General features: G+C 37.2%; 2 protein-coding genes and 1 long non-coding RNA gene across 3 annotated transcripts; 2 read left to right on the forward strand and 1 right to left on the reverse strand.

Moving 5' to 3' along the window:
* Positions 1-231: 231 nt before the first annotated feature.
* On the reverse strand, positions 232-5,326 carry LOC144708526 (ras-related protein RABB1c). Its single transcript, XM_078581897.1, has 6 exons — positions 5,046-5,326; positions 3,906-4,045; positions 2,068-2,150; positions 1,031-1,235; positions 797-865; positions 232-574 (listed from the first exon to the last, which is right to left on the reverse strand). The coding sequence occupies exons 1-6, from the start codon at positions 5,089-5,091 to the stop codon at positions 482-484; spliced, it is 636 nt and encodes a 211-aa protein (XP_078438023.1). The 5' UTR covers positions 5,092-5,326; the 3' UTR covers positions 232-481.
* A 7,823-nt stretch (positions 5,327-13,149) lies between these two features.
* Positions 13,150-24,014, forward strand: DDI1 (ubiquitin family protein). Its single transcript, XM_078581907.1, has 17 exons — positions 13,150-13,305; positions 13,396-13,503; positions 13,579-13,611; positions 13,688-13,815; positions 14,002-14,110; positions 14,537-14,653; positions 14,763-14,828; positions 15,062-15,124; positions 15,199-15,243; positions 19,618-19,679; positions 20,627-20,720; positions 21,467-21,559; positions 21,629-21,698; positions 21,792-21,868; positions 22,971-23,028; positions 23,631-23,656; positions 23,782-24,014. The coding sequence occupies exons 2-17, from the start codon at positions 13,438-13,440 to the stop codon at positions 23,899-23,901; spliced, it is 1,227 nt and encodes a 408-aa protein (XP_078438033.1). The 5' UTR covers positions 13,150-13,305; positions 13,396-13,437; the 3' UTR covers positions 23,902-24,014.
* On the forward strand, positions 15,260-19,611 carry LOC144708536 (uncharacterized). The gene is made up of 3 exons (XR_013582802.1): positions 15,260-18,640; positions 18,733-18,782; positions 19,013-19,611. It is a non-coding gene; the product is annotated as an uncharacterized LOC144708536 (long non-coding RNA).
* Positions 24,015-27,688: the final 3,674 nt, after the last annotated feature.

Genomic DNA, 27,688 nt, shown 5'->3' on the forward strand with positions numbered 1-27,688 from the left:
ATAAATATTCAAGGAGTTTCCTCCTCCTTTCACTAGAAGACTTTAAACATTTAAAAAAAGGTCAAAGAAATGTCAAAACAGGAATTCTAAAAAAAAATAAATTACCTAATACAACAAAAAAATAAAAAAATGCAGGCAACAAACAGGTCAAACATCGATGATCACGCTAAATTCATTTAAAATAGAAACCACAATAACATACTCTGGAATTCTTCAACGACATTTATAAACTCCAGACCAACCCAACTTATTTTTTTTTGTATTTTACAAGCACAGAAGTACCCTGGCTAGAGTTCATACATATACAGAAAACAATAAAATCGTGGAAGCGGCAATCCGGGGGAGATGGTGGGAAATTCTACATCAGCAATATGCACACATGAAAATATTGTTTGAAAGAAGCCAGCCAAGGGACAAATATGGAGAAATATGACCAGAACAAGGTTATGGAAATAAGCTCACAAGTAATCTGATGGTTTCTTTAGCTGCAGCATCCTCCTCCTTGCGCCGACGAGCCACTTGCCCCGGCAGACGAGCCAGGGATTCCGCCATATCCGACTTTGATGCCAGAGGACTGGACAGAAATAATAAAAATTATTCATCATAAGATAAAAAATCCAGGAATAAAAAACCTGAAATTGACTTTTTCTGATATATGTATATTTAAGGATTTAAGGTTCAGCGTTTTGCAATCCATGGAATTGACTTCTATGTCTGCTTTTAGCTATCAATATTTCACAACTGAAAGTGAGACTTATACATAACAAGAGAGAGAGAGAGATTTAAGAAAAAATACCTCATTGGACACATCAAAGACGCCTTCTTGAATTTTCTTGTAAATAGTAGCAGCCGTGCGAATAAATGCCTACAGAATAACATGGAAGGTTAGAATAATCAAGTAAAGTATGCGCTAAAAAACTATTGCATCAATTTTTTCACTAATTGATAAAATAGCTCAAACTGATAGAAGTGAAGTGTAGTCAGAAGAGAAATAGCTCAAACTGAAGTGCAAACTTGCAAAGATTCCTACCTCCTCCACGTTCTGGGCTGTCTTCGCCGAGGCTTCCATGAAGATCAACCCATTTTCCTTTGCAAAGCGCTCCCCTTCTTCGGTGCTAACTGCTCTTCGATGGGCGAGATCGCACTTGTTTCCAATCAACATGATCGTCATATTTGCATTTGCATGCTGTCTCGCATCTTCAAGCCAGCTAGCTAGATGGTTGAACGTTTCTCTCCTGGATATTTTTTCCCGAAAAAATCAGTTTGTGATTTTTATAGTGTATAACTGGGGGTCTAACTAAAAAGGTAAAAAATGTTTTTAAAAGATAAAAAAAGAGAAAAGTTAAAAAAGGTAAAAGCTAAAAGATAAAAAGTAAAAAAGGTTAAATGATTAAAAAGGTTAAAACGGTAAAAATCTAATAAAATCTAAAAAAGGGGAAAATGATAAAAGATTAAAAACGTTAAAAAGTTTTTTAAAAGGTCAAAACTAAGGAAAAAGGTTAAAAAAATAACAAAATGGGGTATTCCGGTCTAAGGGAGCTATGTAGTGTACACCTTGATGGCAGAGGCAGTCAAAACCTAAACCAACATCAAGAAAAAGTGGCCATTGAAGTGATAGAAATTTAGAAGAACATTTTCAGAGATTCTATGGTTTTATCGGGGAATAAAAGGGAGACAATGATAGATCAGGGCCTGGATCAGGCCTGGATAAAAGTCAAAATGACAGATAGAAGTCAAAATGATTTTGGACCTCGATCAGGGCCTGAGCCCCCATCAAAGCGGATCTCCCAGACAAACAAAACTACTTTCATGCCAACCATCCTTAGGTGGAAATATTTGTATTTAAAAGGAAAATAACCCCTGGGCCGAATGAACATCCAAGCAGTAGCCAGTTTGAAAAAATGTTTACAGGCCAGCCGGATCTCCCAGCTAATTTTAGCAACTTTTTTGACCGCTACATGTATCTAGAAGTAAAATAAAAGAAATAACCCTGTTGAAGGTTGGGGATTCTAACAAAAATTCAAACAGTTACAGGTTTGAAAAAGACAGATGAATAATGGCAAGTACCTAGTGATGTCGTAGACCAAGAGTGCGCCAGCAGCCCCCCTATAGTAGGATCTTGTAATAGAACGAAAAGATTCTTGACCTGCCTGCGCATCATTATGATTCAGGAATCAATTTTCGGCAACAATGGTTTAAACATGTTTCATCAAATTTTGAAGTTTCCCACAGCAGACTAAACAGATATTAAATGTGGCACCAACGGTTAACAAAACGATTAATCAATTTCATCTTGTATGTAATCAGATATATGAAAAGACATGAGATATTGAAAAACATAATAAAAACAGAAATTGAGTTTCAATACAATTACACGCTTTGAATATTACTGTTCATATGAATCTTCAACAGACACTTCAATGAAAGAGAAAGTACTTCTACAAATCCCATAGTAACGGTTAAATTTCAGATTGAGAAGAGAGACAGAATCGGGCGGAGAGAGAAAAGACTACAGAGAAAGGAACAGAATTGTGAACTCAAAATTCACTTCATGCCTGGTTTCCTTACCCATTTTAGAGTTAGGAAGTGTTAAATTTTAACCCCATACCACCTCGCTAACAGATATAGTTGATAGCAAGGGTTCTACTCCCTGGCATCAGCTCTTTCTGGATAGAGGGTTGACTTTCATCAGGAAACCTAAATACAGATTACACAAAAGCCCTTACTTGAACAGTAATCAAACTGTTATTGGACCTTATCAACTCTTCTGTCAAAAAATACAGTCTGCAGATACTGCACCATACGTTGTGTTACATTTTCCAAACTTGTGAACGGAAACCCACTTGACTGAGTTCCTGATGTTGATAGTATTGACTGAGAAAATAAAATTGAAGCACATGAGGTAAACTTGACCTACAAGGCTACCGACTTGTGATCCATCTTACTGGAAGCTCAAGTACACTGAATTTTGAATTCTAAACCAAGAATGATGGTGGTTTAGAAAATAAAAATATATAATAAAGTGGTACGGGACAAGTACCAACTTAATCTGGAGATATTGAATCGGAGGATTTATACTCCCTTTTCCAGGACCAAACCTTTGGTAGTTACTTTTCCTTTATGTAGCGTAATAAAATTCGTCAGTTATTCAACTTTATAATACTAACCGTCAGGAAACCTCAAAAGTTTAAGGCACTGTATTTTAATGAAATCAGCACAGTCAACCCACAAACGAAATCTAACCCCAATCCATCACAATGCTAACCTGAAAACAGATAGCTGGAGAGAACTAGTCTGGTATTAAACAATAAATATAAACTTGGAAAAAATGATTTTTCTTTTAAAAGTGAAGTTTTATGATACGATCCCAACTCTGGCCTCGTATCAGACGGGAGTGGACGGGTGAGGCGAGGTAGAAGTTTCCGGGGTAGAGAGGAGAACGGGAATGGTAGGGGGAAGGCCGAGCTGAGGGGTTAGGGATCGGCCGGGAATGAGCCGCCTGAAGACACGGTGAACTAGAGACGATCATGAAGGAGGGGGATCGTAGAGGGAGAGAGAGAAACCAGACCTAGACGAGAAGAGGGGAGACAAGAAGACCTTACTTCAATCTACTTCTTCTTGGCTACCGTCCTAAAGGGAGGGCATCCCTATTTAAAGGATATACAACAATCTCTAATTACTGAAATGCCCCTGTGGGCTAACATGACATAACTACCCCCTAGGATCCTATCATTTTAAATTATAAAACGGGCAGCAGAAGTTTCTGTTCCTGACATTGAAGTGAAAGTTAAGCTGAATTCAGAATTTCTCTTCAATTGAGATGAAAAATAAGGGTTTAAGCCTTAATCTACAAGTAAAATGCAAGATTTTAGTAAAAAAATCATAAAAGGCCAAAATTAACAAACCGTATCCCATATCTGTAACTTTATAGGCTTGTTATCGATTGTTATCATCCTTGCCCCAAACTCCACGCCAATTGTCAAATCATGAACAGGCTGGAAACGCTTGTCCGTGAATTGTAAAAGAAGACATGACTTCCCCACTCCTGCAAAAACATAACAGATCAACCTAGAGATTCAAGAACGTAATGAACTAATATATTTACAAATCTTGCAGTTCAAAACACACAGAATTTTTATGCAAAACTTTTAAGGTTCCAAAATATTAAGTTTGAACCACTTTTCAAGTGCACAGGTTGTGACATGCAAAAGGCTTCATGAAGTGAAAATCTATGATCTTAAAACTGAAAAAAGCCTCACTAATCATCATTTTGTAAACATAAGTGTTCATCGGAATTAGACAAATCTATAATCTATAATTCGTCGATGTTCTTTTGCTAACCGCTATAAAACAAAATGTCCATTAACAATCGTCGTAATGGCAATTAAGGACATCATAGAAACACAAATCCTGACAACGTACAAAGCGTCATTATCCCCTAATCACGAGGAATAATTGGGGAATTTTCTCATAGTTATCGTATCGTGGGTCAGTCCCGAATGGAACAAAATTGGACATGCGCAGAAGAATTAAACATGATCCAATTTGGAAGAGTATTTCAGAAACAAACAATGAAAGGGTGTTTTCTGAGAATGTCAGTCGAAATGGAACTCCATATTAATAGTGACACACAATTTTTCCAGCCCAATGTATTTGGAGTGACATCGTGATCAACAGATCGCAAAGAAGGGTAAATAAATTTCCACATCAATCCCCAAAAAATAAATATAGAACATTATACGTTAAAAATACCATAGGTAGCGCATCCATGGAAGATTTGAAGTCAAGAGGCCACATAGATGAATTGGGACTGACTTATCAAAATCGTCACAAGTCGAAAAAGGACCAACCAAACAATAACGCCGTAAATTAAATCAACGGCGATAGCATTTAGTGAGAAACAAATTTATTAGTACAGACAAAAGAAACAGAAGTTCGTTTAAAACAAGCACACACCATCGATCGAAGAGAGAAAACCAAAAAAGAAAAATTCAACCGCAAAGACGGCCTCCAAATAAAATGAAACAGAGATTTCATCCACGCACCGGTGTCACCAATGATGATGTACTTGAAGAGGTAGGCGTACGACATTGCCGCTAAACTCCGGATCTATCAACCCTGATCTCCGAAATTACTCGACAAATATATGAATTAAAAAAACAAACAGAGGATCTTCGAGACAAAGGATAGATCGAAGATCGCGAGGCAACGAGCAATTCAGGAGCGGAAACGCTTCCCGCGATCGGTGTAGAGGGTCGGCGGAGCTTCTTTCTCCCTTATTTGGGGCTTCTGACGGTTGTCTCGTACAAGCAAAGATAGACACGTTCCCCCAAACGCTTAATTTTCGGTTACGTTAATGATATATAGTCCCACAATTGGGCCGTCTTATTAATTCGGCCCATTAGCCCATGGCCCAGCCAATATTTCAAGTCTAATTTTGTGAAATCAAACTAGATGGATGCAGATTATAGTGCAGGATCGTCAGGGACGGGGACCCTGGATGGCTCAGGACGGTTTTTGTCACGTGTCACATCTCCTTTTTGTGGTCGTCCTAAACCGTCCCATCCAAAACCGTACCGTTGGTTATCGTCTCGTCCTAAAACCATCCTGTTTGTAATCGTCTCGTCCCAAAACCATCCCATCCAGAACCGTTGCATCGCAAAACCATCCCGTCCAAAACCATCCTGTCTGTAATCGTCTTGTCCCAAAACCATCCCATCCAGAACCTTCACGTCCCAAAACCATCCCATCCAGAACCGTCACATCGCAAAACCATCCTGTCCAAAACCATCCTGTTTGTAATCGTCTCGTCCCAAAACCATCCCATCCAGAACCTTCACGTCCCAAAACCATCCCATCCAAAACCATCACGTCCAAAAACAATCCCGTCCAAAACCGTACCGGTGGTAATCGTCTCGTCCCAAAACCATCCCATCCAGAACCTTCACGTCCCAAAACCATCCCATCCAAAACCATCACGTCCAAAAACAATCCCGTCCAAAACCGTACCGGTGGTAATCGTCTCGTCCCAAAACCATACCATACAGAACCTTCACGTCCCAAAACCATCCCATCCAGAACCACCACATCCCAAAACCATCCCGTCCAAAACCGTTTTGAGTATGCCGCATGACATGTCAAGTTATCCTGTCCAGAACCATTTATATTCTAGTCAATAACTCCATAAGCTCAACAACTCATTATTGGAAAGGACTTCACTTCATTATCTTCCTTGAATTTGGATGCCTCTTATACTAATGGCAGATGTTCTTATTGTGACCACTTAATCAACTTTTGTGAATGTGATGTTGCATCCCATATTATCCTATATGAAAATGTATGTTTAGGGGCTCATATGTTTGTGTTAGAATATAACCAAAAATATACATTTGGTGTTTCAAGTTTAAGGATCACTTGCACCATTATGACATAAATCTACTTGGCTGACATTTACATATAATATCATCTAGGAATTTATATTGGTCAACTAATTGAGTGAGTTATGTAGAGCACCCAATGTATCCCATTTGTGTCTCCACACTAATAATTGTAAGATCAATCATGCTTATCGTATGAATAGGAGTGTATACTATTATTATATTTGACGGAAGAAGGGTATGGCACAGAATAATTCTGGCTTGGATGAATTCCTTTGGGGGCCTTCCCTTATTATTACTATGTGGAACTTTTTAATTAAACCCCTCAACATAGTGTATGTCTTCCAACTTCCAAAACATCATTTATGTGTGCCCTTCTAACCCCATATATTTGTATAGTTAATATCCCCAATGGCCCAATAACCTTTATTGGCCCAAAATTAATTGCATATATCATCATATATATTAATTAATGATGGATCAATTTTTAACCCACTTGATAGGTCGAATCTCTATCTTTTAGGGTTTCAAGCTACATCTCATAGAATATGTTCGTTTTTGGTTACCATGTACATATAGTCCATCTACAACGAGTGAAGTATGATCAACTATCAAAACGTAATCGACCATCCGAATTCGTTATAATGCATTCAGAAATCTTTGGAGAACTCTTCTCTAGTAATTCATTGCCCTAGTGGAAGACTTCATCGTATTATCTTCCTTGAACTAACTCTACTTCTATTGACAGTGAACTAACCCATCTTAAGCACTCTATCATCTTTGTGAACTTCTTGTTGCACTCAAATTAAGACTACTTATAATTCCATGATTAGTGGCTTGTAGGTCATAATCAAGGTACAATTGTTCATCTACTAGAATCTTTGGTGTCTCAAGTCTAGGTAACACTTAACGCAACTATGATGCAAATAAACCTAATTGACGTTTTGGTAGAATATCATCAAGGATCAATTCAGTGAACACTTTCCGCTAAAGAGAACCCACAATGTATTATTAATGTCTCTAAAATAATGATTATGTGACCAATCATAGTCAGCGTATGAGTGGGACATGTTAGTCAAATTGTTCATATATTTAATTCTATTTGGATACTTTGATATCCTTCTCGAGTATCCTTTAAATATGAATATTTATACACATGCTTAAATCTATTATACGTCAATTAGGTTTATTCACATCATAGTTGCGTAAGTGTTACCTAGGCTTGAGACACCAAAGATTCTAGTAGATGAACAAGAGTACTTGATTATGGCCTACAAGCCGCTAATCATGGAATTATAAGTAGTCTTAGTTTGAGTGCAACAAGAAGTTCACAAAGACATCTCATGGATGGAAGACTATGTTTTGACTATGGCTTACAGGTCTCTGATTGTGTGATTCAAATAAGTCTTAGCTCAGATATAGTAAGAAGCACAAAAGATAATAGATTGGTCAAGATGAGATCATCCACCTTCTATATAAGAGGAGATTGACTCAAGGAAGACAATGCAGCTAATTCCTTGGCAGGGGTAATGACGATATTAGAGAAGACATTCTCCAATGATCTCCCCTACACGTCAGTACTAATCAAACGATATATTAGGATTTGACGATCAACTATATCCTAAGCTATTTGAGAGTCTCGCATGGATGAAAGATTATACGTACATGACAACATATGCTAGAAAAAATTTCCATAAGAGAGTTCAAACACCACTCTGTATCTTCCAGAGCACGAGGTGTAGATTGACATCCCACGGACTAGAAAATTAACCTATCAGTTGTGTTAAATCAATCCTTAGTTAATTAATCTATATATTGATATGATTAATTAATAAGATTCACTAATATTTTTTTTGGACCACTAAAGTCATTAACTGGAATGATATATCCAAGTAGAGGGTTACATACATAAGACCATAGGGACATTGTTGAATATATTTTACTTAATGAGTTTTTATAAAAAAATTTAAGCAAAATATAAATAGGGGAAGGGCCACCCATTTTCGGCACCCAAGGGAGCCAGAGTTGGGTGCCCTCCTTTTCTTCCTCCTGAGATTTTCTTCACTCATCCAAGAAGAGAGTCTTCACAGTGAGAAGGTTTTCAAGAGCTTGATAGCGTGGGTTCTTCTAGAAGCCAAGTACAATAACAACTTTAGAAAAATCTCAAAGTGAGCAAATTAAGGGTGTAACAAGTTCCTCACAAGGTACATGAGATGTAGTATGTTTTAGAGATTGATCTGTAATTGACCAATGCTTCCATTGCATAGAAAAGTATTTTCTATCATTCAATTAAGGCACATAACCCAACATTCACTATAACCAATTATGTATTCATGGAATTAATTACAACCATCAGACATGCCCCGTAACAAATACATATTATCAATGAACAATGAATGACATTTGGAATGTGCAATTGGCTTGCTGGCCACATATATTTCCATAAGAAGGTAGATATACTCAAGCTCCAAGACTCCACCTATTGATTATGTTAACTTTGATCTATTTGATGGTATATTTAATTAATTTTGAAAGATAATATATATATTATCTTTTGAAAGATAATATACGCATGTCATAAATGTTCAAGGGCCCTTCATCTTCTTCTCCCTTTTCCCTTTGATCCCTCTCCATTTCCAATTAGGGATCGCCCATCCCGATACCATTATCGGATTAGGGCATTGGGACGGATGCTGTACTGGATATCGAAAATCAAATTTTCGGTATCCATTTTTTCTGATATTTGGTTATCGGATATTGATATCGGATATTGGTTGCTATAGTAACGATATCCGATATCAGTATCTGTCTAGATGTCGTCATCCGCCTCCGTCTCTCGAGGAGGATGACAATATTGGATATCAGACATGGATATCGGATTTCAATATCCAACTTAGAAATGTTGTGTAAAAATACATTTAATTGTCATAATGACAGTTTGGAGAGGATATACGTGGGCCAGCAGTTTAACAGTGGGCTTTCTAAATTACAAACTAGCTCGTTTAATATATGCCTCTCAAACATTTTGTTTTCTTGCATATGGGAGAACAGGATTTAGAGTGTAACATTAAACTCCGAATCCTTTTGTCCCATATGGAAGGAAACAGAAATTTTGAGCTGTATTTATTGAATGAGATAGTAATATGTTATATATATACCTATATTTCTATTACGGCTTAAATGAGAAAAAAATATTTTAATAATTTATTCAAATATTATTAAATTATTTAATATATATTCTACATCGTTCTATAGATACAGCTCAAATTTTCTGTTTTCTTCCATATGGGATAATAGGATTTAGAGTTTAATGTTAGACTCCGAATCACATTATCCCATATGGAAGAGAACAAAAAGTTTGAAAGGTACATATTAAACGAGTTAGAATATATAGCAAAAACATGTCGCGTAAACGTAAATCATATAAAATGTTGAACGATATAATTTTTTTCTATGGATACCGGATATCGATATCCGGATACCATTCTGATATCCCGATATCAAAATCCGATGTCTGTCTCGTCCTCACCCATTCAATACCGGTCTACTCCTAAAGGACAGATATCGTCCGATATCCGATATCTGATATCAGAAACCATCCCGTTTTTTCCTAGATATTGGATATCGGATGTCCGATAATGGATATTGGACGTCCAATCCCTATTTCCTATGCGATCAGGATGATATGTTGACAATGATAGAGTGTGAATGGAGTTTGTGTAGGAGAATGAGCAGATTCAATGTGATTGGGATTGTGTGGATACATTTGGAGGTTGCACACTTTAGCAGATTAATACCTCTTACTTAAGGATCCAAGAAATCACACATCTGGTATGTTCCTAGATGATTTCATCAATTGTTTTTGAATGCCATTTTGATTGTTCCAAGTCTTTCACTACAAGAATTTACGGTGTTCATCCAAATCAATGCCATATAACCCAAAACCAACATTTGTAAATTATATGACCCTCTAGGCCCATATATCATCATACTTTATAAATTTAATGCCCCAATAACATTAATTGGCCAACCTTATTAACTAACTGTATCGACATCTAGATTAATTAATCAAAGATCAATTTAACCCAATTGATAGGTTCAGTTCCATCCCATGGGATTCCGAGCTACACCTTGTTTTCTAGACACTAAAGATCATTCATGTAATTCTTGGCATATATGAGCTGACTTACTTGAGTTGCGTCATGAGAGACCTATATCCTTAGTCAAACATAACCTTTTTGTTTTATCATATAAGTAGGACATTATAGTCTCGCATATCCTACAAAGTAGAATATTTAGAACACATATTTAAATATCAATCATTGTATTACAATCACATCATAATCCACAAAGTCAACGCATTTATTCATAAGCTTCATCATGAGCATCATAGGTGAATTATATCAAAGAATTTTTTCAATGAAATTAAACATTATATAAATGTGTGATTGACTTAACAACCATATAATGTCCTTCAATCTGTCGCTTTGACTATCATCCTTATTCAACAATCACATTGTCCTTTTGTGATGCACAAAAACTTTTTGAGCTAAAGGCTTCGATAGACGATTGGTTATATTATCAGTCAATATAAATCCATCCATCACAATATCTCATTAAGCTATGATCTAACTAGTCTAGTGAAAGTACGCAGAATTTTATTTGATTTTTGATGAGATCATGGCTCTTTTGCTTATGCCATTGTACCAATCAAGGAAAATATTATGTGATTAATCAAACAATGTGCCAAGTGATAAAATTTTAAACCACACTACTTCATTATTGACATCGACTGCTATAGTAGATTTAACTTATGCCATCAAGGTTGCAATAGTGCACTGGTTGGAAATATTCATGATACTTCACCTTCATTAAATGTGAATAAGAACTTAAATGTATATTTATTATAATCTGGGTCTTGTTTGAAACTCAAGTTAGTGTAACCCTGAAGCTTCACCTCCATAAATAATAAATAGCCCCTAAAGTGTAAGGATGCATAAGCTACTATCCAATGTTTCCCTCTTGGTCTGCTTAACATTTAGAGAATATTCAACATTGGTTGAATACATATCATCGTGTTTATGATAGATCCAATTGTCGAAGCACATGGGAACTCCTTCAAAATTGATATATCTTAAAAAGCAATAGGTGATGCTCCTTAGATACTTGAGCTCCATGTTTCACTTGTATAAGATCTCTCTTGGAGTTCTCCATGTCAAACCCTTTAACAGTGGTGCCTATGTACATAGATTGAGATGAACTTAGTAGCCTCATTGATCTTTCTCTATAGATAAGTACTCCTAATAATGTTGGTTGCTTCCACAAGGGTTCATGAAAGATCAATGAGGCTACTAAGTTCATCTCAATTTATGAAGAAGTTTTATGACAAACAAGGGTTCATGAAAGATCAATGAGGCTACTAAGTTCATCTCAATTTATGAAGAAGTTTTATGACAAACAAGCGTTCATGAAAGATATCATCCCTATATCATTCCTAGTGAGTAGAATGTCATCCACATATAAACTACGAAAGTGATTGAGCTCCCTCTAATTTCTTGTACATGCATAATACATATTCATCTTTAATAAAACTTTAAGATATAATAGCCTCGTCAAATCTAATATTCTAACTTCTTGGAGCTTTATTTAATCTATAAGTAAATATTTTGAACCTATACACCTTTTTAATGGAAACTGCATGGATGCATTACAATTTTAGTGTAGGGAGAAGCCAGCTGATTCAGGATACCATTTTTCCTTCATGATTTGTGTGAGCTCTGTGCTCAAATATTATCCTCCTCAATATAATCTAAGAACTTGATACTTCTTCTAGATTGCTTTCCTTTCAAATTATTTAACTCCTTCAAATTTTCAAATAATTCGGACTTATAAATCATTCGGTATACCCATATGAATCTAGACAAATCATCACTGAAAGTGATGTAGGAAAATCACCCGTTGCTTGGAAATACATAAAACCATCTTAAACAGATTGGGATCCAAAGAATAAGATGGATGACCACTTGTGAGTTCAGAACTCTCACACTACTGCTCAAAGTTTAATAGAGGGGTTTGCTATGGTCTGTTCGATAAGGTATGCACCATTTAATATCCTATACTAAATGTGCCTTTCACAAGGACATATACACATAAATATCTTGAGTGTGGTTTATGACTATGTGTGTGCGTGCGTGGGTTGACTATCTCACATTGTCAACCCCACAATCCAATCAGATCAGTCAAATTAATTTTCAAAATGAGCAATTTTCTCATGAATTATTTTTTAAAACAGACAGTAAATATATAACTAATACGGGCATGCCATTTATGGTGAAATCATAGAAAATATATTTAAGACAAATCATACTTTAAAAAAAATGTTAATCCAATCATCATGCTATAATGTGATAAACTTTATCTCCCAATCGCTCCTGGATAATAACTAAAATCTAACAAACATTAAGGATCATCCAAAATTATGTCTTGAACATCATAATTGATATTTAATTTTAGTGACATGCAGTTCTTCGTGTAACAAGAGACAATGATTTTTTTCGCTGGAGAGCTGAGGATATTACTAATATGAGCATCAGTTTGATTTAGTTAAATTCAGGTTTAGTATAAATTTCAAGATGTGCACAAACTTTGATTAATGGAGTTAATTTCTTATTCTGAATTTATATTAGACAAGTATGTTTCTTGAAATGAAGACATCACCTCGTTTCACGATCGAAATTAAGTGCAGGGGAGCTGTAAATCTGAATGCATTAATGGCAATTTATTGCTATTTTAGCATTTACAATATAAATCAAAATTATTACTCGTCTGAGTATCAAGTTTACTGCAGCAGTACGTAGATCGGATTATCGGAAAACCCGACGCGGCGACGAGCGATCTTTCTAAATCTGTTATTTTAATCGGTAGAAAGGTGGGGAAATAGGAGAAATTTGGTGATATTTGCATGAAGTTTGGTGAAATTTGGTAGTTTCTTCATAACGATATTTTTTTGGGTATTCAGGTACGCGAGATTCATCGGGGGGGGATCGGATCGAAGACGAGAATGAAGATCACGGTGATGACTTCTGATGAACATTTTATCACGCTGGACGTCGATGCCGACGAAGTGGTAAGTTTTGTTCGTCGGATAAAATCTTGAATCATCAAATTTTAGTTTTAATTTTTGTTCTATCTGAACGAACAGGTTGAGAATGTGAAAGCTCTTCTCGAGGTTGAGGTGAGCCGTAGAAGTTTTTGGGTGTTCGTCGTCTCTCTTCGGATATTGCTTCGTCCTTATTTGTTTTGAATGGCAGACGGGTGTTCCTACGCATCAGCAGGTGTTGCATTTCAGCGGAAAAGAGATGCGGAATTCCGATTCTCTTAGCAGAATCGGAGTGAAAGAAGGCGATCTTCTGACCATGCGTCCATTGAACGCTTCAAGGTATTGTGGTTCTTGAAATGATCTCATCAAATCCCAAATTTTCACAATCAGTACCGAATGTTTAATCTATAATGTCTGGTTGAAATTTTTTAGGTTTCTCCTAATTTCTGATTGAAATGTTTCAGGTTTCTGCAAATTTCTGATTGAAATGTTTCAGGTTTCTGCTAATTTCTGATTGAATTTCAGGTTGCCCGGGAATGAATTAAGTTTCAATTCTGATGGATCGGCTGTGAACCCTAGCGCATTCCAGCAATATGTTCTGAGCAATTCTCAGATGATGAACCAGCTTCGCCAGGCATGTCTTGCACGCTTTCTTGAACACAATTTTGTTATTATTTAATAAAGATAAGGACACGTGAACCTATATTTATGTTATTATACTATAATATACTCCATTTATATTCATGTCATAATTTTTTTTTCATAATGTTACTATTGTTCTCAACAGTATACTGTTTTTTTATCCCTAGAAACATCTTTTCATAAATTTTACGTCCACAGATTTTCTATCTGGTTTTCTGATAAGTTCATCTGGTCTTACATTTATGTTTTATTTTTTTATTTATCTTTTCCTGAAGTACAATTCGCTTGATACATTGTTTTATGTGGAAGTTTTATTGATGCTGTCAACTGTAATTTGGTTCTTATACTTCAAGATCGTCTTTCATTTTTGATTTTCACAGGTCTTCGTTCTAGTTTTCTGAAATCATTAAATTTTCAGAGTGATCCAATGCTTGCTCGAGTCATAGCTGGCAACGATGTTGATGGCATGCAAAATCTTTTGCGGGAGCGTCATCAACAAAGACTAGCTTTGCGACGGGAGCAAGAGGAAGAACTGGTTGATGACTTATTCTGAGATAGATTCTGCATTTCTCTTTGCTTTTAATCTTTATGACTTGTCTAAATGAATTTCTTTCTTGGGTTCTAAATCGTTATTTTTTGGTCAGGCTCTATTAAATGCAGACCCTTTTGATGTCGAAGCGCAGAAGAAAATTGAAGCAGCCATTAGACAGGTCAATTTTAACTTCTTAAATATGATTTTTAGCGTTGATTGCTCACTTGTGATTATTATGTTCAAACTGTATATCTGTAGTGTACTGAGCACATCAGTTTGGAGCTTGTTGTCAATTGATTTAGGCCATAATCTGCTTATTTTTTAATGGATTTGTGGAGAGCTTGTTTGAAAAGTGGCCTTGACTTTTAATTTAGTCCTCTGCTTACGTGTAATGCCTTTAATATTTTTCAGAAGGGAATTGATGAAAATTGGGAGGCAGCTTTGGAGCACAACCCTGAGGCTTTTGCCCGAGTGGTCTGTTCTTTTCTGTCTCTCTTCTGTGGTGTCTTTTAACCATGGTTATCATTCTTAATTTGTTGAATCTGTAGGTTATGCTATACGTTGATATGGAAGTGAATGGAATACCTATAAAGGTTCTCTCTCTCTCTCTCTCTCTAATTTGCTCTCTTTGAAAGTATCATAAAAAAGCTGAAGATTTTTCAAAGGAAAATTGACATCGTGCTCTGCTTAATAATATTTTTCCTTCTGTTCTTGAAAATGTGTCGACATCTTAGAATAAGACTTAGAAGGGGGCTTCCCTGAGAAAATCTCTTTCTATCGAAGTCTTGGTTTATATAATGAGACGCATAAACGCTGGTAAAAATGTTTTAGTCTGAGGATCACAGCCCGTCCATGTGAGAATTTATTTTACCTAAAAGTAAGGGAAATGCAACATGTTGACTAGAAATGATATTTACAACTGGTATTAGTATTTTTTATGTTGCATAATGGGAGGCAGGGATTTTGTGGGTGGTAGTCGTGAAGAGATAGCTGTTATGATGCCAATACACACACACAAGTTGAAATCATAAGAATGATTTATGTTGAAGAAAAATAGTCTTGAGTATTCACTGCTGGAGCTGAGTTTCCAGAAGAAGGCTAAGAGTCATAGAGTGAGAGACAACTTCAAAATATTGAATTCGCTCTGGCTTCTATTGAGTGCAGAACCGGAAGCATCCCAATACGCAAGACTAACAACTAATACGCATGAGCAATTTTCACCTTAAAAAAATACAAAAAACATAAAAAAATATAACATTCCCCTTCAATTAAAAGATTGAATGCTTTCCATTGTCAGCTTAGACAGTTTATTCCACAACTATTGTCTTGACAATCCCTTGGTCAGAATATCTGTTCTCTTCTCTGAAGTACTGAAGTAGATTTTCCTCTATGAATTTACTGTTAATTCCTTCATGCTTTGTGTGATGATGTAGAACAAGGTCATGGAAAAAGCTTTGAGTTGACTTCTTGTTACACATAGATTGGATAGAACTCTGATACGACCCTTGGTTGTAGTGATCACTCTCCCAACACACTCCACATATTTCCACTCAATAGACTTCAATAAAACCTCAGGTGTCTGGCGCACAACTTTGAGAAGGAGAGACGGAAAATGTAATAAGGAACGAGAGTGGAGATAAGATGAATAGAGATTATAGATAAGAGCCGCTGATGTGAAGGTAAGATTGTCTGAATTGTCAAGAAGATATGAAGTTACATCTAGGGACGCAATGGTACACGCAGTCATCTTCAAGGAACTGGGAGCACTGATGGACGCTTTGCCACAAGCAACTGTGTGTTTCCCCGCTGTGTGGCTTAAAAGCCCGGGCCCAGGCCCTGGCTGGCCTTTTAGGCTCTACATGTACTTAACGCTCATATCTCTTTTTCTCATTGGAGGGTCACTGACTTTGTGTGATCTTCCCTATCTTTCTTTCAGAAAAAAAAGATAGGAGGTTACAGCAGTGGTGGAAGAAAGAAAGGGTAAGGAGTAAGGGATTCACAATTTAGTTTTGGGTGCCTTTTTCTGTGCAATGCCAATCCTTAATATAAGGAGGGGCTCCTTATAGGGCCATCATTTCTCATAAGTTTTGCCTGGTATCATATTAGACTCTCATATGGAATGGTGAGATTTTCTGGCAGCATTGATCCTCAACACTTCATATACTCCGTGTGAAATGACTTAAAACTAGAAATAGTCATTCCCATTTGTTAAAGCCGCCAAGTGGATATGGTTTTATTTTTACACACTGCCTAATTCCTCTTGCGTTTTTTAAATTTAACTCCTTTCAGGTTCTATTGACCCTGTAAAAAAGTTCTTCCCTTCAGAAGGTGTGGACGCCAATCTCACATTATGCGGAAATATAACTCCTTTAAGTTCTATTAAGTCTCTAAAAAATTTTCACCCATTCAGAAGGTATGGATGCCTGTCCATGCCTCAATTACTCCCTTGTTGACTGTAGGTCAACAGAAATAATATCTGAAGCACCTCTCTGTTGGTATGTTAGTGGTAGAGAGGCTAAGTGATCTCTTCTTACATCAAATCTTGGAGCTAGGTCAACGAACCTCCTGGGTTGTATCACGTTCCCTTGTGAATTAAGGGTTATATGATCTCGGCATTATCCTTTTTCAAGAAAAAAATAAATGATCTTGGCATTATCTCATCCACTGATTTTCAACCGTCTTGGAGTAAAATTAATCTTCAACCAAATAGATATATTTTGTAATCATCAGTCAGTCTAGTGTTTTGGTGGAATCATTTATACCGCTTTTGAATTTTTGAATATCCTAAAAATTCTTACTCCAATAATCTTGGGTATAGCTTACGGGCTTAATTTAGGTTATGCACATTTAAAAGACTATAGGTTTTATCTCACTCTTGAGTTTGAGCTGCAGACAAGACTGGTGCACTCTAGGTTTTATCTCACATGGACTCTATCGTGGTAAGAGGAGTGTATTGAAAGGAAGATGATTTTATATGCTGTTTGGCAGTTAATGCTGATTCAACCCATATGACTATGATACTATCCCATAATCCTGAAACTGATCTCAGTTCTTGGTCAATAGAGTCTTGGGCATAAAACTGTTTTATAAGAGTGGGTACTTTCTGATGCATTATGTCATTGCAGCAGAATTTACTAGATCCATCAATAAACTGGCAAGAACCTTCCATGTCAATGCAGATCCTGTGATGGTGCTGGTGCCCACACATCACAATGAACCAATTGGAAAGGGCAAGTGCAATGGTTACCCACGGGAGAACATGTGGCTTTTTTGTGGTTAGCCCGTTGCCAATTTTTTTGTGGCTAAACTTTCTCCAACACAGAGACCAGAAAATATAATTTTCAAAACTGAGGGGATAGCCTGAATGCCGGTGAAGTTGCCAAGGCCAAAATGTCCACCTTGGCCGAAGTGCTTTCTCTGCTTTCTTTTGCCGATCCAGTTGGGCTAGTCTTGAAATGGTGGTAAACTCTTTTACTGAACCTTGCAAGTTCAACATTCTCACCCTCCACATTGCTACAAAAAGATGCGTCAAACAACCGAAGATCAGATTTTATTGAACACAGTTAGTTACTTTCTGAATTCGTATGAGACTATCACATTGCTTTGAATCATGTAGAACCTGTGCTGGAGTACCTAGCTGTTCTACCTTCCTCACTACCTTTACCTGCCACAGTCAAGGATGTGTCATCTTCATTTTGTATCTGTTGCTAGGGCAGGTTTTGTATACAAGAATGTATAATGAGACGGGGATCATATGGTCAGCAGCTCCTGCGTTTAGGATCCAGGAAATATCTCTGGATATAAGAAACAATGCTGGACTTTAAAGCACTTAAACTCCCACAGTTGGCAAGTGAGTTGTAACCAACAACAGATGAGGATGAACCAAGAAAATGGTTGTGTTGTTGAGTCCAACACATAATTTCCCCTTCACTCATGGAAAGGGCATAGCGGATGGATATAATTGTGGGCCCATGCCAGCTGTACCCACTGGTAAATAGTTCTTTTGGGACAAGCAGCTTATACCATTTCATAACTTTTGTCTCCCTTCAGTTTTTTAACTTGAGCTGGTTTATTACCAACAGCTGTTTGATCAGAAATCGGAGGCGTTTGAGCTGCAGGCGGTTGAGAAACTGTGAGTTTAAATTTGAGAATCAGATAAATTTAGAGTGTCTGCTTTTTTCAAGCATGCACTGCCTTCTTCTTCTATAATTTTTGTATCCTGCTCAGTTGGCTCGTTTCATCGGGAATATGAACAACTGTATCATCAGAGTCTAACTTTCTCTCATGGTTGCCAAGTTTAGGCTTAACATAGTCAATCTCTGCCATCAAGCATTCAAGTATTAAATTTTCCATTGAAAACAGGCTTGAAGGAAACAAAGAACATAAGCAGGAAAAATCACGGCCTGTATTGTTGGCCAGATTACTCTGATACCATGACTAGGGGATGAGCGCTTCGGGTAGAAGTCAAAGAGATGATGAGTGTGAGTCAAAGGTAATAAATTGTGTTCACTATAGCTTTCATTGAGTGGCTGGAGTTTATATGCACTTCAGAGGATAGTTTACCTTACTGCGAAATGTGCAGTATGCAAGACTAACGCTCTAGACTCATGCATGGTATACACTTTATATTAAAGACAACATTTAATCGTGCAGCTTAACCAATACAATTTCTGGTGAATACTTGAATCCTTTTCATCTTCTCAGTGATTATTAGTGTTGCTCTGCTTGATGGGATAAAAATCTGCCTTTCTTCGACTTTATTCTGTTGGTATGTCGAATCAGAGTTCTTTGTTAATGATCATAGATTCATCTGGGTCAAGTTGTGTACAATTTACAGATCTATGTTGTTGAAGAAATGCTAATATGCCCTTGCACTTATTCAGTTGAACCATTTTACCTAAGATAACTGTTCCAGTAGATATGGTTTTGGCGTCATGGCTAAATTTTCTACTTCTTTTCTAAAACAGGCATTTGTTGACAGCGGGGCACAGTCAACAATCATCTCAAAAACTTGTGCGGAGCGTTGTGGGTATGTTACTGCATTAGTATTTGTGATGAATCTGTATTCGTTCAATCAGCTAAGTTTTCCGCTACCTCAAACAGATGACAAAACTTTGCGATTCAATCTTAAAAGTTTCGTTGAAATATGAATTCACGTGTATAAACTGCACAGTTAAGAATCATTAATTTCTGAATAATGGCACAGATTGGAACTATAATAGTAATTATCGATATAGGCACATCGAGACTCAAAATAAAGATAATATCTTAGTAGCATCAGCTGTTATTTTTGCGGCCTCAGAAATTAGCAGAGAAGTCTGCAGACATCAAAGAAATTAACAGGGGTAACCTTCTGATTTTCCTTTTTAATGTCAAACATCAAAGAACAAGATCCTATTCAAACAGAAGATAACAGTTATGAAGAGAGACACTTAATAACCAAAAAGAGAGGATTAAAAAACAGATAAAGATATTAGGCTGCTCTTCAATTGCTATGATGTGAAATTAGCCTAGTCAATCCTAGTCCGTCTAATACTATTTACCCATGGAATTCATCCCTTAACATTTTGTTTATTTTTGTACTAAATGATGTTTTTTTTTAATTGATAGTCTCCGGTATCTCAAAAATTTTCATCAAAATTGAAGAATGTCGGACTGATGTCGTTGATATTTGATATTCCTAGTAGATGCTGATTCTGTCGGACCTTCAAGGACAAAAACTCTGTGAAATGCTTAACTTCATAATAGTTATCCCTTTTTATTTGCTGAATCACTTTTCCATTGTCAAAGCATTTACATGCATATTGAGTCTTTTACGTATCACTTATCAAAACAATGTGCCAAATTGAATCACTTAAAACACATGCCATAGCTGCCTTACAGCTGCTTCCTGTTTCCTCTGCAAACATAGATGTGATGATTCTCTCCTCGTTGTAGGTGTTAATATTAATCAAAATTATTATTTAACATTCCCAGATTGCTGAGGCTTTTGGATCAGAGATACAAAGGCATTGCGATTGGAGTTGGTCAATCAGAGATACTGGGACGAATCCATGTGGCACCGCTAAAGGTCAGGGTTCCTCAAGTGCTTCTTGCTATGTCCTTATTCTCTTTGTTTCTACACCTGTTTGTTTTTTGAACTATGTATTTGTTAGGATCCCCCACCCGTCAAGGGTATTTTAACCATTTTTCTGCTCTTACTTGAATAGATGTAGCCAGGGTTGGAGAAAGATGACAAATCCATCATCGTTACTGTCATCCGCCGGTAACATCACCTTCATCATTTTTCGGTGTTAGGAAATGGATGTACGAATGACAATGACGAGGATGGACTAGTTATTGTCATCCTTTGGCAGATGAATGATGAGGACGGAGAGTCATCATCATCCTCTCATCTGAAAGATTCGAGATTGAGAGTCAAATTTAGTGGGCAAACTATGGCATGCAAAATAAATTCGTCCTCTTGTTGTCATTTATCTGCCCTAAGGATCGACGAGGATGAAGGCAACCTGTCAATGTTGCTGAGGACAAAGGACAATGACGATAATGATGTAGTCACTGATGGCATCATCCAGATAAAAACAAATGGTGAGGACTATGATGGCAGCAAACCCTAGACATGGCCAAAAGTAGTTGAATTTGTTGTTGTTCCAGGGATGTAACCCTCGTACTTCGATCCAGATCTCTATTTCTGTCTCTACCTTAGGTCATTTTTGATGGAAGCGTACCAGAATCTTTATCAGTTGTCTCTTTGCATGGATAAGTCGCAGTTTGTTTCATATATTTTATTAAAGTTTTATCTTGAATCTTTACTAGATTGGAAATATCTTCTATCCATGTTCTTTCACTGTGCTCGATGCGTCTAGTGTGGATTTTCTCTTTGGCCTGGACATGCTTCGAAAGCACCAGGTACTATTAACAATCACTAATGCCACATCCAGTTTTAAAGCCCTTTTTCTTACTCTTCTATTCCCTCAGTGCATTATAGATCTAAAAGAAAATGTCTTAAGAGTTGGTGGAGGCGAGGTTGCTGTGCCATTTTTACAAGGTTATATTTTGTCTCATTGATGATGCTTCTGAATTCCATTTGGAAATTCAAAATCATAAATTTAACATTGATGAATAACTATGCCCTTTTCAGAGAAAGATCTCCCTTCCGAAATTCGTGATAAAGAAAGTTTTGCAAAACAGGCTTCCACTGGCCAGGGATCGCTTGCTGTGAGTACTTCTAATTACAAATGAAAAGTGTTCATCCTTTCAGTTTTTTTTAACAATAGGTGTCAGAATTAGCAATAATCATTATAATCTCATCCTTTCATCCTTTCAGTTACTTATTCCCCTTCACACCGTTTTTTCTTTCCAATGTAACATCATACATAAAGTATCTACTCATCTGGTTTGTATTTTTTCTATAAATCAAATAATTTGAGAGATATAATTTATATCCACTGCACTAAAAATTATTGAATCTTTAATCTTGACATTGTATCGTTTTATATTTAAAGTCAATTGTAGTTATTCAGATGAAATTCTAATCTATAGTTGTTTATTGATTTACAGTTTACATATTAAATTTCATATGACTAAAATATGCTGTTATTCTCTTACTTACAATTTATTTGTTTTCTCTAATGATCACGTTATGTGGTTTTCAAGTGTTTCTAAGGAGAACATTCTCTAGAAAATAGCAATTAAGCTGTACAACGGTCCACTCCTAATTTCAGGCCAAAATTTCTTTGATGACCAATGACAACCTTTTCTGTCCATGCTAGTAAATTGCAAAAAACCTTTTATTTAAATAATATCTAACTTGGAAATTGGTTTTTTAATTTGTATGACTCTGTATTTTATATCAAACACCCGATCAAATAATTGCACACTATTTTCCAAACTCAAATTAAATGTTTTCCAAACTAGGTGGACTAGGCTTTCCAGTTAGAGGTTATATAAAGTCATCATGTCAAGACGCTGAGTAATGGAAATTATCCCTTCTGAAATTCTAATCAACCTTGATGCCGTCATCTTACATTGTTTTGTTTTACTGATTATCCCGTGTTAATCATCTCCAGGTATCCTTCTATGATTCTTCAATGTTTTTTATCTCCATTTTAGATTTTTAAAAGAAATACCTAGATTTGATATTCTTGTCGGATCAGAAAAAATATGTAACTTCGTGTCAATGATGAAGGAAAAAGTTGGACTAGTTACTTTTGTTCTTGACTCTAATAACTTATAATTTGATGTAATTTAAATGTAGCTTTTTGAGGACGACTTTGCATCAAAATTTTTATGTACTTTTAATTTCTTCTAAATGTTTCAGGGGCCGTCAGGACAACAGATGGCGACGTCTCCATTGCAACGGGGGAGTCAGTCTTCCGGTCAGTCTTTGAAATACACTCAGATATTCATAAATTATTATGCCCTTCAATCCATTTAGACAGTTTTATTCAAATCCTTTTACTTTAGATTCAGTATAACTAATGCATTTTCAAGATAATCTTTAAAACATTCAGCCCGTAGTAACTAGTTTTTAAACCATAGCTGATTTCTTGCGATGGGAAGTTGTGATATTCCCGAATTTTTATGCTCATTTCCAATTAGAAATTTCTTTAATTCTCTCTGCACCGTAAGCTGGTTTTTTAATATAATCAGTGTATTTCCCTTGTAGCCACCATGACCAGTTGTATACCACATTGGCAATCTTTTCCAAAGAAACATGTTTCGTTTCGTTTTGTTTATGAGTATGCCACAGATTTTTTTATTTAACTAAGTACATCTTCACAATATTTGGGTGACCGCCTTAAATAAATTTTCAAAAAAAAATACATCTTCACAATATTCACCGAAAAATTCTTCTGTTGGGTGTTGATTTGCGTGTAAAATAAAACAATCTGCTGTATGTCTCCACTAGAGGCGCTTAGAAACTTTTTTGACGTAAGAATAAATAATTTGACCTGTTCCCTATTCTCTTGTTTTTCAGGAAAATCTTCAAACCCTCAACAACTGGTACGAGACGCCTTTCCCTGTCTTGAAACTTTTTTTTTCTTGAAAATTAAAACAAAAAAAACTTCCCCTAGAATTCCCAAATTTTAGCAATAAAAATATAAATCACTAACTATTCCTTTTTCCAGGATGAAGCAAAAATTTCTAAACTTGTAGAGCTAGGGTTTGAACGGGAGGGAGTAATCCAGGCACTTAAAATCTTCAATGGCAACGAAGAACAGGCGGCAGAGTTTCTCTTTGGTGGCTGATTTCTGTCAGGTTTCACTCTTTCATCATTTATGCGTCCATTACACATAAAATTATGCCAAAACAATACTGTTTCATGCGTTGAGTTGAATAAACACAATCCATCCTTTATAAAGTTTGAGGGAATAAAGAAGGATGGAAATGGAGAAAATATAGTGATTCAGATGGATAAATGAAGATTGATTCAACATCAGAAGGTAGAGGGAGGATATCTGATTGATTCAAAGAAATTTAACCAGAATTTAGATGTGCCATTTTGTCAAAGTGTGAATTTGTTGATTTGTTGCCAACTGACTCAGCCAATAACGCTGATTGTTGAAATCCTAAGATAGATAATGAAGTTAATGGGTAAGTCTGAATTTAGAAGATGTATGGATGCATGAGAATAAGAGAAGATTAGAAATAAAGATGTTAAAAGAGACTGAAGATAGATGGAGGAAGAGAAAGTACATGATAGCAATTGGACTAGATAGATTCATCATCTTAATGTCTAGAGTTGGAACTAGATATGAATGGATTGAAAGGAGTAGAAAGATAAAAAATGGTGGTTAGATCCACTATAGCTAGGCTAGTGGGCAAGTTAGTATTAAGATGTCTGAATGCAAAGATATAATATTATTTTAGTAAAGATAGGAACAAAGCTGGAGATGGATGGAATGAGAGAAACTTTCTGATTATGATGGACAGTTGAATACTTAATAATGAAAAAGAATGATAAATTCAGGTAGATGACTAGATGTAGAGATAAAGAGTCATATTACCATGTCAATCATTAAAGAGCTGGATAATTAGCTTAAGGGTCGGTTGGGTAAGTGTGCCACTCATGTGGTTCGATGGTGGATGCTGTATGGATATCAAGACATATGGCCGGCATAATTTCTCCATTATGTTGGCTCTGTAGGGTTGGCTCCCTTGGCTGACCCTCCAAAAAAACGATACCTTGAGGATTAATCATAACTACTCATTATTCTAAATTCTATAGATTCTTGTCCCTGCATCTTCTTGCCTTAATTATGCTTTAAGTCTAATTCTATATTCCTCTTAATCTTTTACCTTTTCTAATCTCATGTCTTTCTTCTGTCACATTTATCTCCCCTCACCCCATATTCTTTCTAAATTCTCACCATTTTGCTCTTATATTTTCCATATTCTCTTTGCATCTCCTTGTAATTCTTTTCAATGATATGCATGTATTCTATTATATTTTCACTTTTTTATTTTTGTATTAATAATATCTCAACAACATACCTCTTTCTTATCACAGAATCCCTTATTACTGTTATTAAATTTTTTTCCTCTTCTTCGTATTCTTATTTTTATATTATTTATTGTCTTCATCTCTTAGCATACTTCTAGTTATTGAAATCAATTTGTTTGTCATATTCAGTGCCTAAGGAGATGAACGAAGTAATGATATTAACCTGAAATTTTCCAAATGTTTACAAATTAAATTTCTGTGCGATAACAGTTACATTATAGATTAGGAGATAACCTTGCCATGTTAACCATTCTTCTCTAACACTGTTATGGGAAGCTTCATAAGATTTCAAAACATGGACAGTGAAGAGCCTGGTTTTTTTATGATGTGTAATGATAAAATTATGATAGTTAAATACCCTTTTGCCGTTCAATTGTAATAAATATTTATTGAGTTTATTTTATAAAACTAACACACGTACAATGTTTAAATTCGGATTACCTTTCAGGAAAGGAGGATGAGATATATATTTTTTAATTTTTAATTTTCTGGAAGTATATATGAAACTATGTTTATTATCTGAATTATATATATATTACATGACCCCTCTAAATATTCATACATTTCATGATGCCCCACAGCCACTAGGACTCATTGTGGGTCCGCATGTTGGGGCTTGCCCATGCACCATAGAGAACACTTGAGTCCTGCTTTCCTTATGAGTTATTATTTTTAGGCTGCCCTTGGATTGATGGATAAATTACTTAACCTGAACTGTGCTTTAGGTGAATGTACAACCCATATAAAAATAAGTTTATGATATCCATATTTTATTTTCATAATTATTCTGATCGAAATGTAATGGTTTAAGTTTGATTAATATTATTAAAATTATTAAAATTATTTTCAAGATTGATACTATAAATCTTCAATTTATCCTAGAAATATAATAAGATATAGATTAATTAAGTATAAAAAATTATAAAAATAGGATAATAACCATATTTTCATGCATTCAAGATAAAATCAGTTTTTACCAAATTAGTGAAAGCATTAATGCATATTACGCGGTTGTCAAAGGAATGCCACCTCCATGTGATATTATCTGATTTTAGGTATACATTACATGGGTGATGGGGGACCATCCAGCTGACGCTGGGACGAGACGAGTCCAACCACACCGGGCTGCTCTCACCGATGCTCGCCAATAGGGGTTTAAGTACTCTGCGTAAGCATCCTCTATTTCGTATTTTATTTGTTTTGCCTTGTTGTAATTTTCTTTCTTGGATCTTACGAACTGGGTCAGAGTTTGGGCCTCGTCCATGTTATGTTTCCCTTTTACTTGTAACCGTGAATAGAGGCCGAACCACGTCTCACGACGGTTCGTCCTCTACACGACAATCACTTGACACCTATCCTCACTATATAAGGGGATAGCATGCCCAAGTGAAGGCAGGCATTGTTGAAATTGAAAGTTGTCTCTTCGTTCTATCTTAGTGTTTAGAGAGGTAGTGATAGCTAGGATTAGAAGGTAGAGAGGTCGTGGCTGTCCTCACCCCACGTAGAGACTACTCGGTGGGTTTCGCCGCACGACATCACGTGGAGACCACTCTGTGATTTGTTGCCACCGTCCTCGTCGAGACTACTCCGAGGTCGAGCTTAAAGAATTTCAAGAATCGGCGTTGGCTTCATATCTTCCTCGTCGAGACTACTCCGAGGGCGTGTGTCGTCGTTCGTCTACATCAACCATCCCGTCGGACGCCCTCCATCGTATCACAAGGCTCTCCAAGAATTCAAGATTCCTCCGCCCCCTTGAAAAGTTCTTGGAGCAGTTACAATCAAGAACTCCCAGTTCTTGAACCGCCGCCGTTCGCCCTGACCGTTGTCGCGCGCAAGCTCTGACCCGCGCGCCCGGTGCCACTGCCGCACGCCCAGTCCGCCGCCACGCGTAGGCACCCAGCCCTCACGCCCGACTCCGCCGCCATTTTCCCTGTCCGCTGCGGCGCGCGTAGGATCCCGCCCGCGCGCACTGCTCTGCGGTTGCACGCCCTGGCCGCTGCTGTGTGCGCAGGCTCTCTCCCTTGCGCACTGCTTCGCTGTCGCACGCCCGGGCTGTTGTCGCGCGCAGGCCCCCAACCCGTGTGCCCAGCTCCGCTGCCGCTCGCCCAATTCGCTGCCACGTGCAGGCCCCGCCCGCGCGCTTTGCCCCGCCGCCCCTCGCCCCGACCGCTGCCACGCGCAGGCCCGACCCGCGCGCCCTGCGCCACCACCGCATGCCCAGTCCACCGTGATCGCAGGCACCCAGCCCCGCTGCCGCTCGCCCTGTCCGCTGCTGCGCGCGCAGGCACCAGCCCGCGCGCCAGGCCCCGCTGCTGCTCGCCCTGTCCGCTGCTGCGTGCGCAGGCACCCGCCCGCGCGCCCTGCCGACCTGACGCTGTCCGGTTCCTGGATCATCCGTCTCTTGCCCCACTCCTCGTCTCAGAGGCATCCCGTCGGATCACCATCCCCCTCACGCCGGTCGCCCCACCGAATCTCCTTTGTCGGTCTGCATTCTAACGAAATACTTTGCCGTGGACTACTGTCAACAAGGT

This window comes from Wolffia australiana, chromosome 10 (genome assembly GCF_029677425.1).
Source record: "Wolffia australiana isolate 7733 chromosome 10, ASM2967742v1".
Taxonomy (NCBI): Eukaryota; Viridiplantae; Streptophyta; class Magnoliopsida; order Alismatales; family Araceae; genus Wolffia; species Wolffia australiana.

Excerpts from the sequence above, each read along its gene's own strand:
- LOC144708526 (XM_078581897.1), bottom strand. The coding sequence starts at position 5,091 with ATGTCGTACGCCTACCTCTTCAAGTACATCATCATTGGTGACACCG. Across the intron at positions 4,046-5,045 it reads CATCATCATTGGTGACACCG|GAGTGGGGAAGTCATGTCTT; the intron begins GTGCGTGGATGA and ends ATGTTTTTGCAG. Across the intron at positions 866-1,030 it reads CAGCCCAGAACGTGGAGGAG|GCATTTATTCGCACGGCTGC; the intron begins GTAGGAATCTTT and ends GTTATTCTGTAG.
- DDI1 (XM_078581907.1), top strand. The coding sequence starts at position 13,438 with ATGAAGATCACGGTGATGACTTCTGATGAACATTTTATCACGCTGGAC. Across the intron at positions 15,244-19,617 it reads TGAATGGAATACCTATAAAG|GCATTTGTTGACAGCGGGGC; the intron begins GTTCTCTCTCTC and ends TTTCTAAAACAG. Across the intron at positions 21,699-21,791 it reads TGCTGTGCCATTTTTACAAG|AGAAAGATCTCCCTTCCGAA; the intron begins GTTATATTTTGT and ends TGCCCTTTTCAG.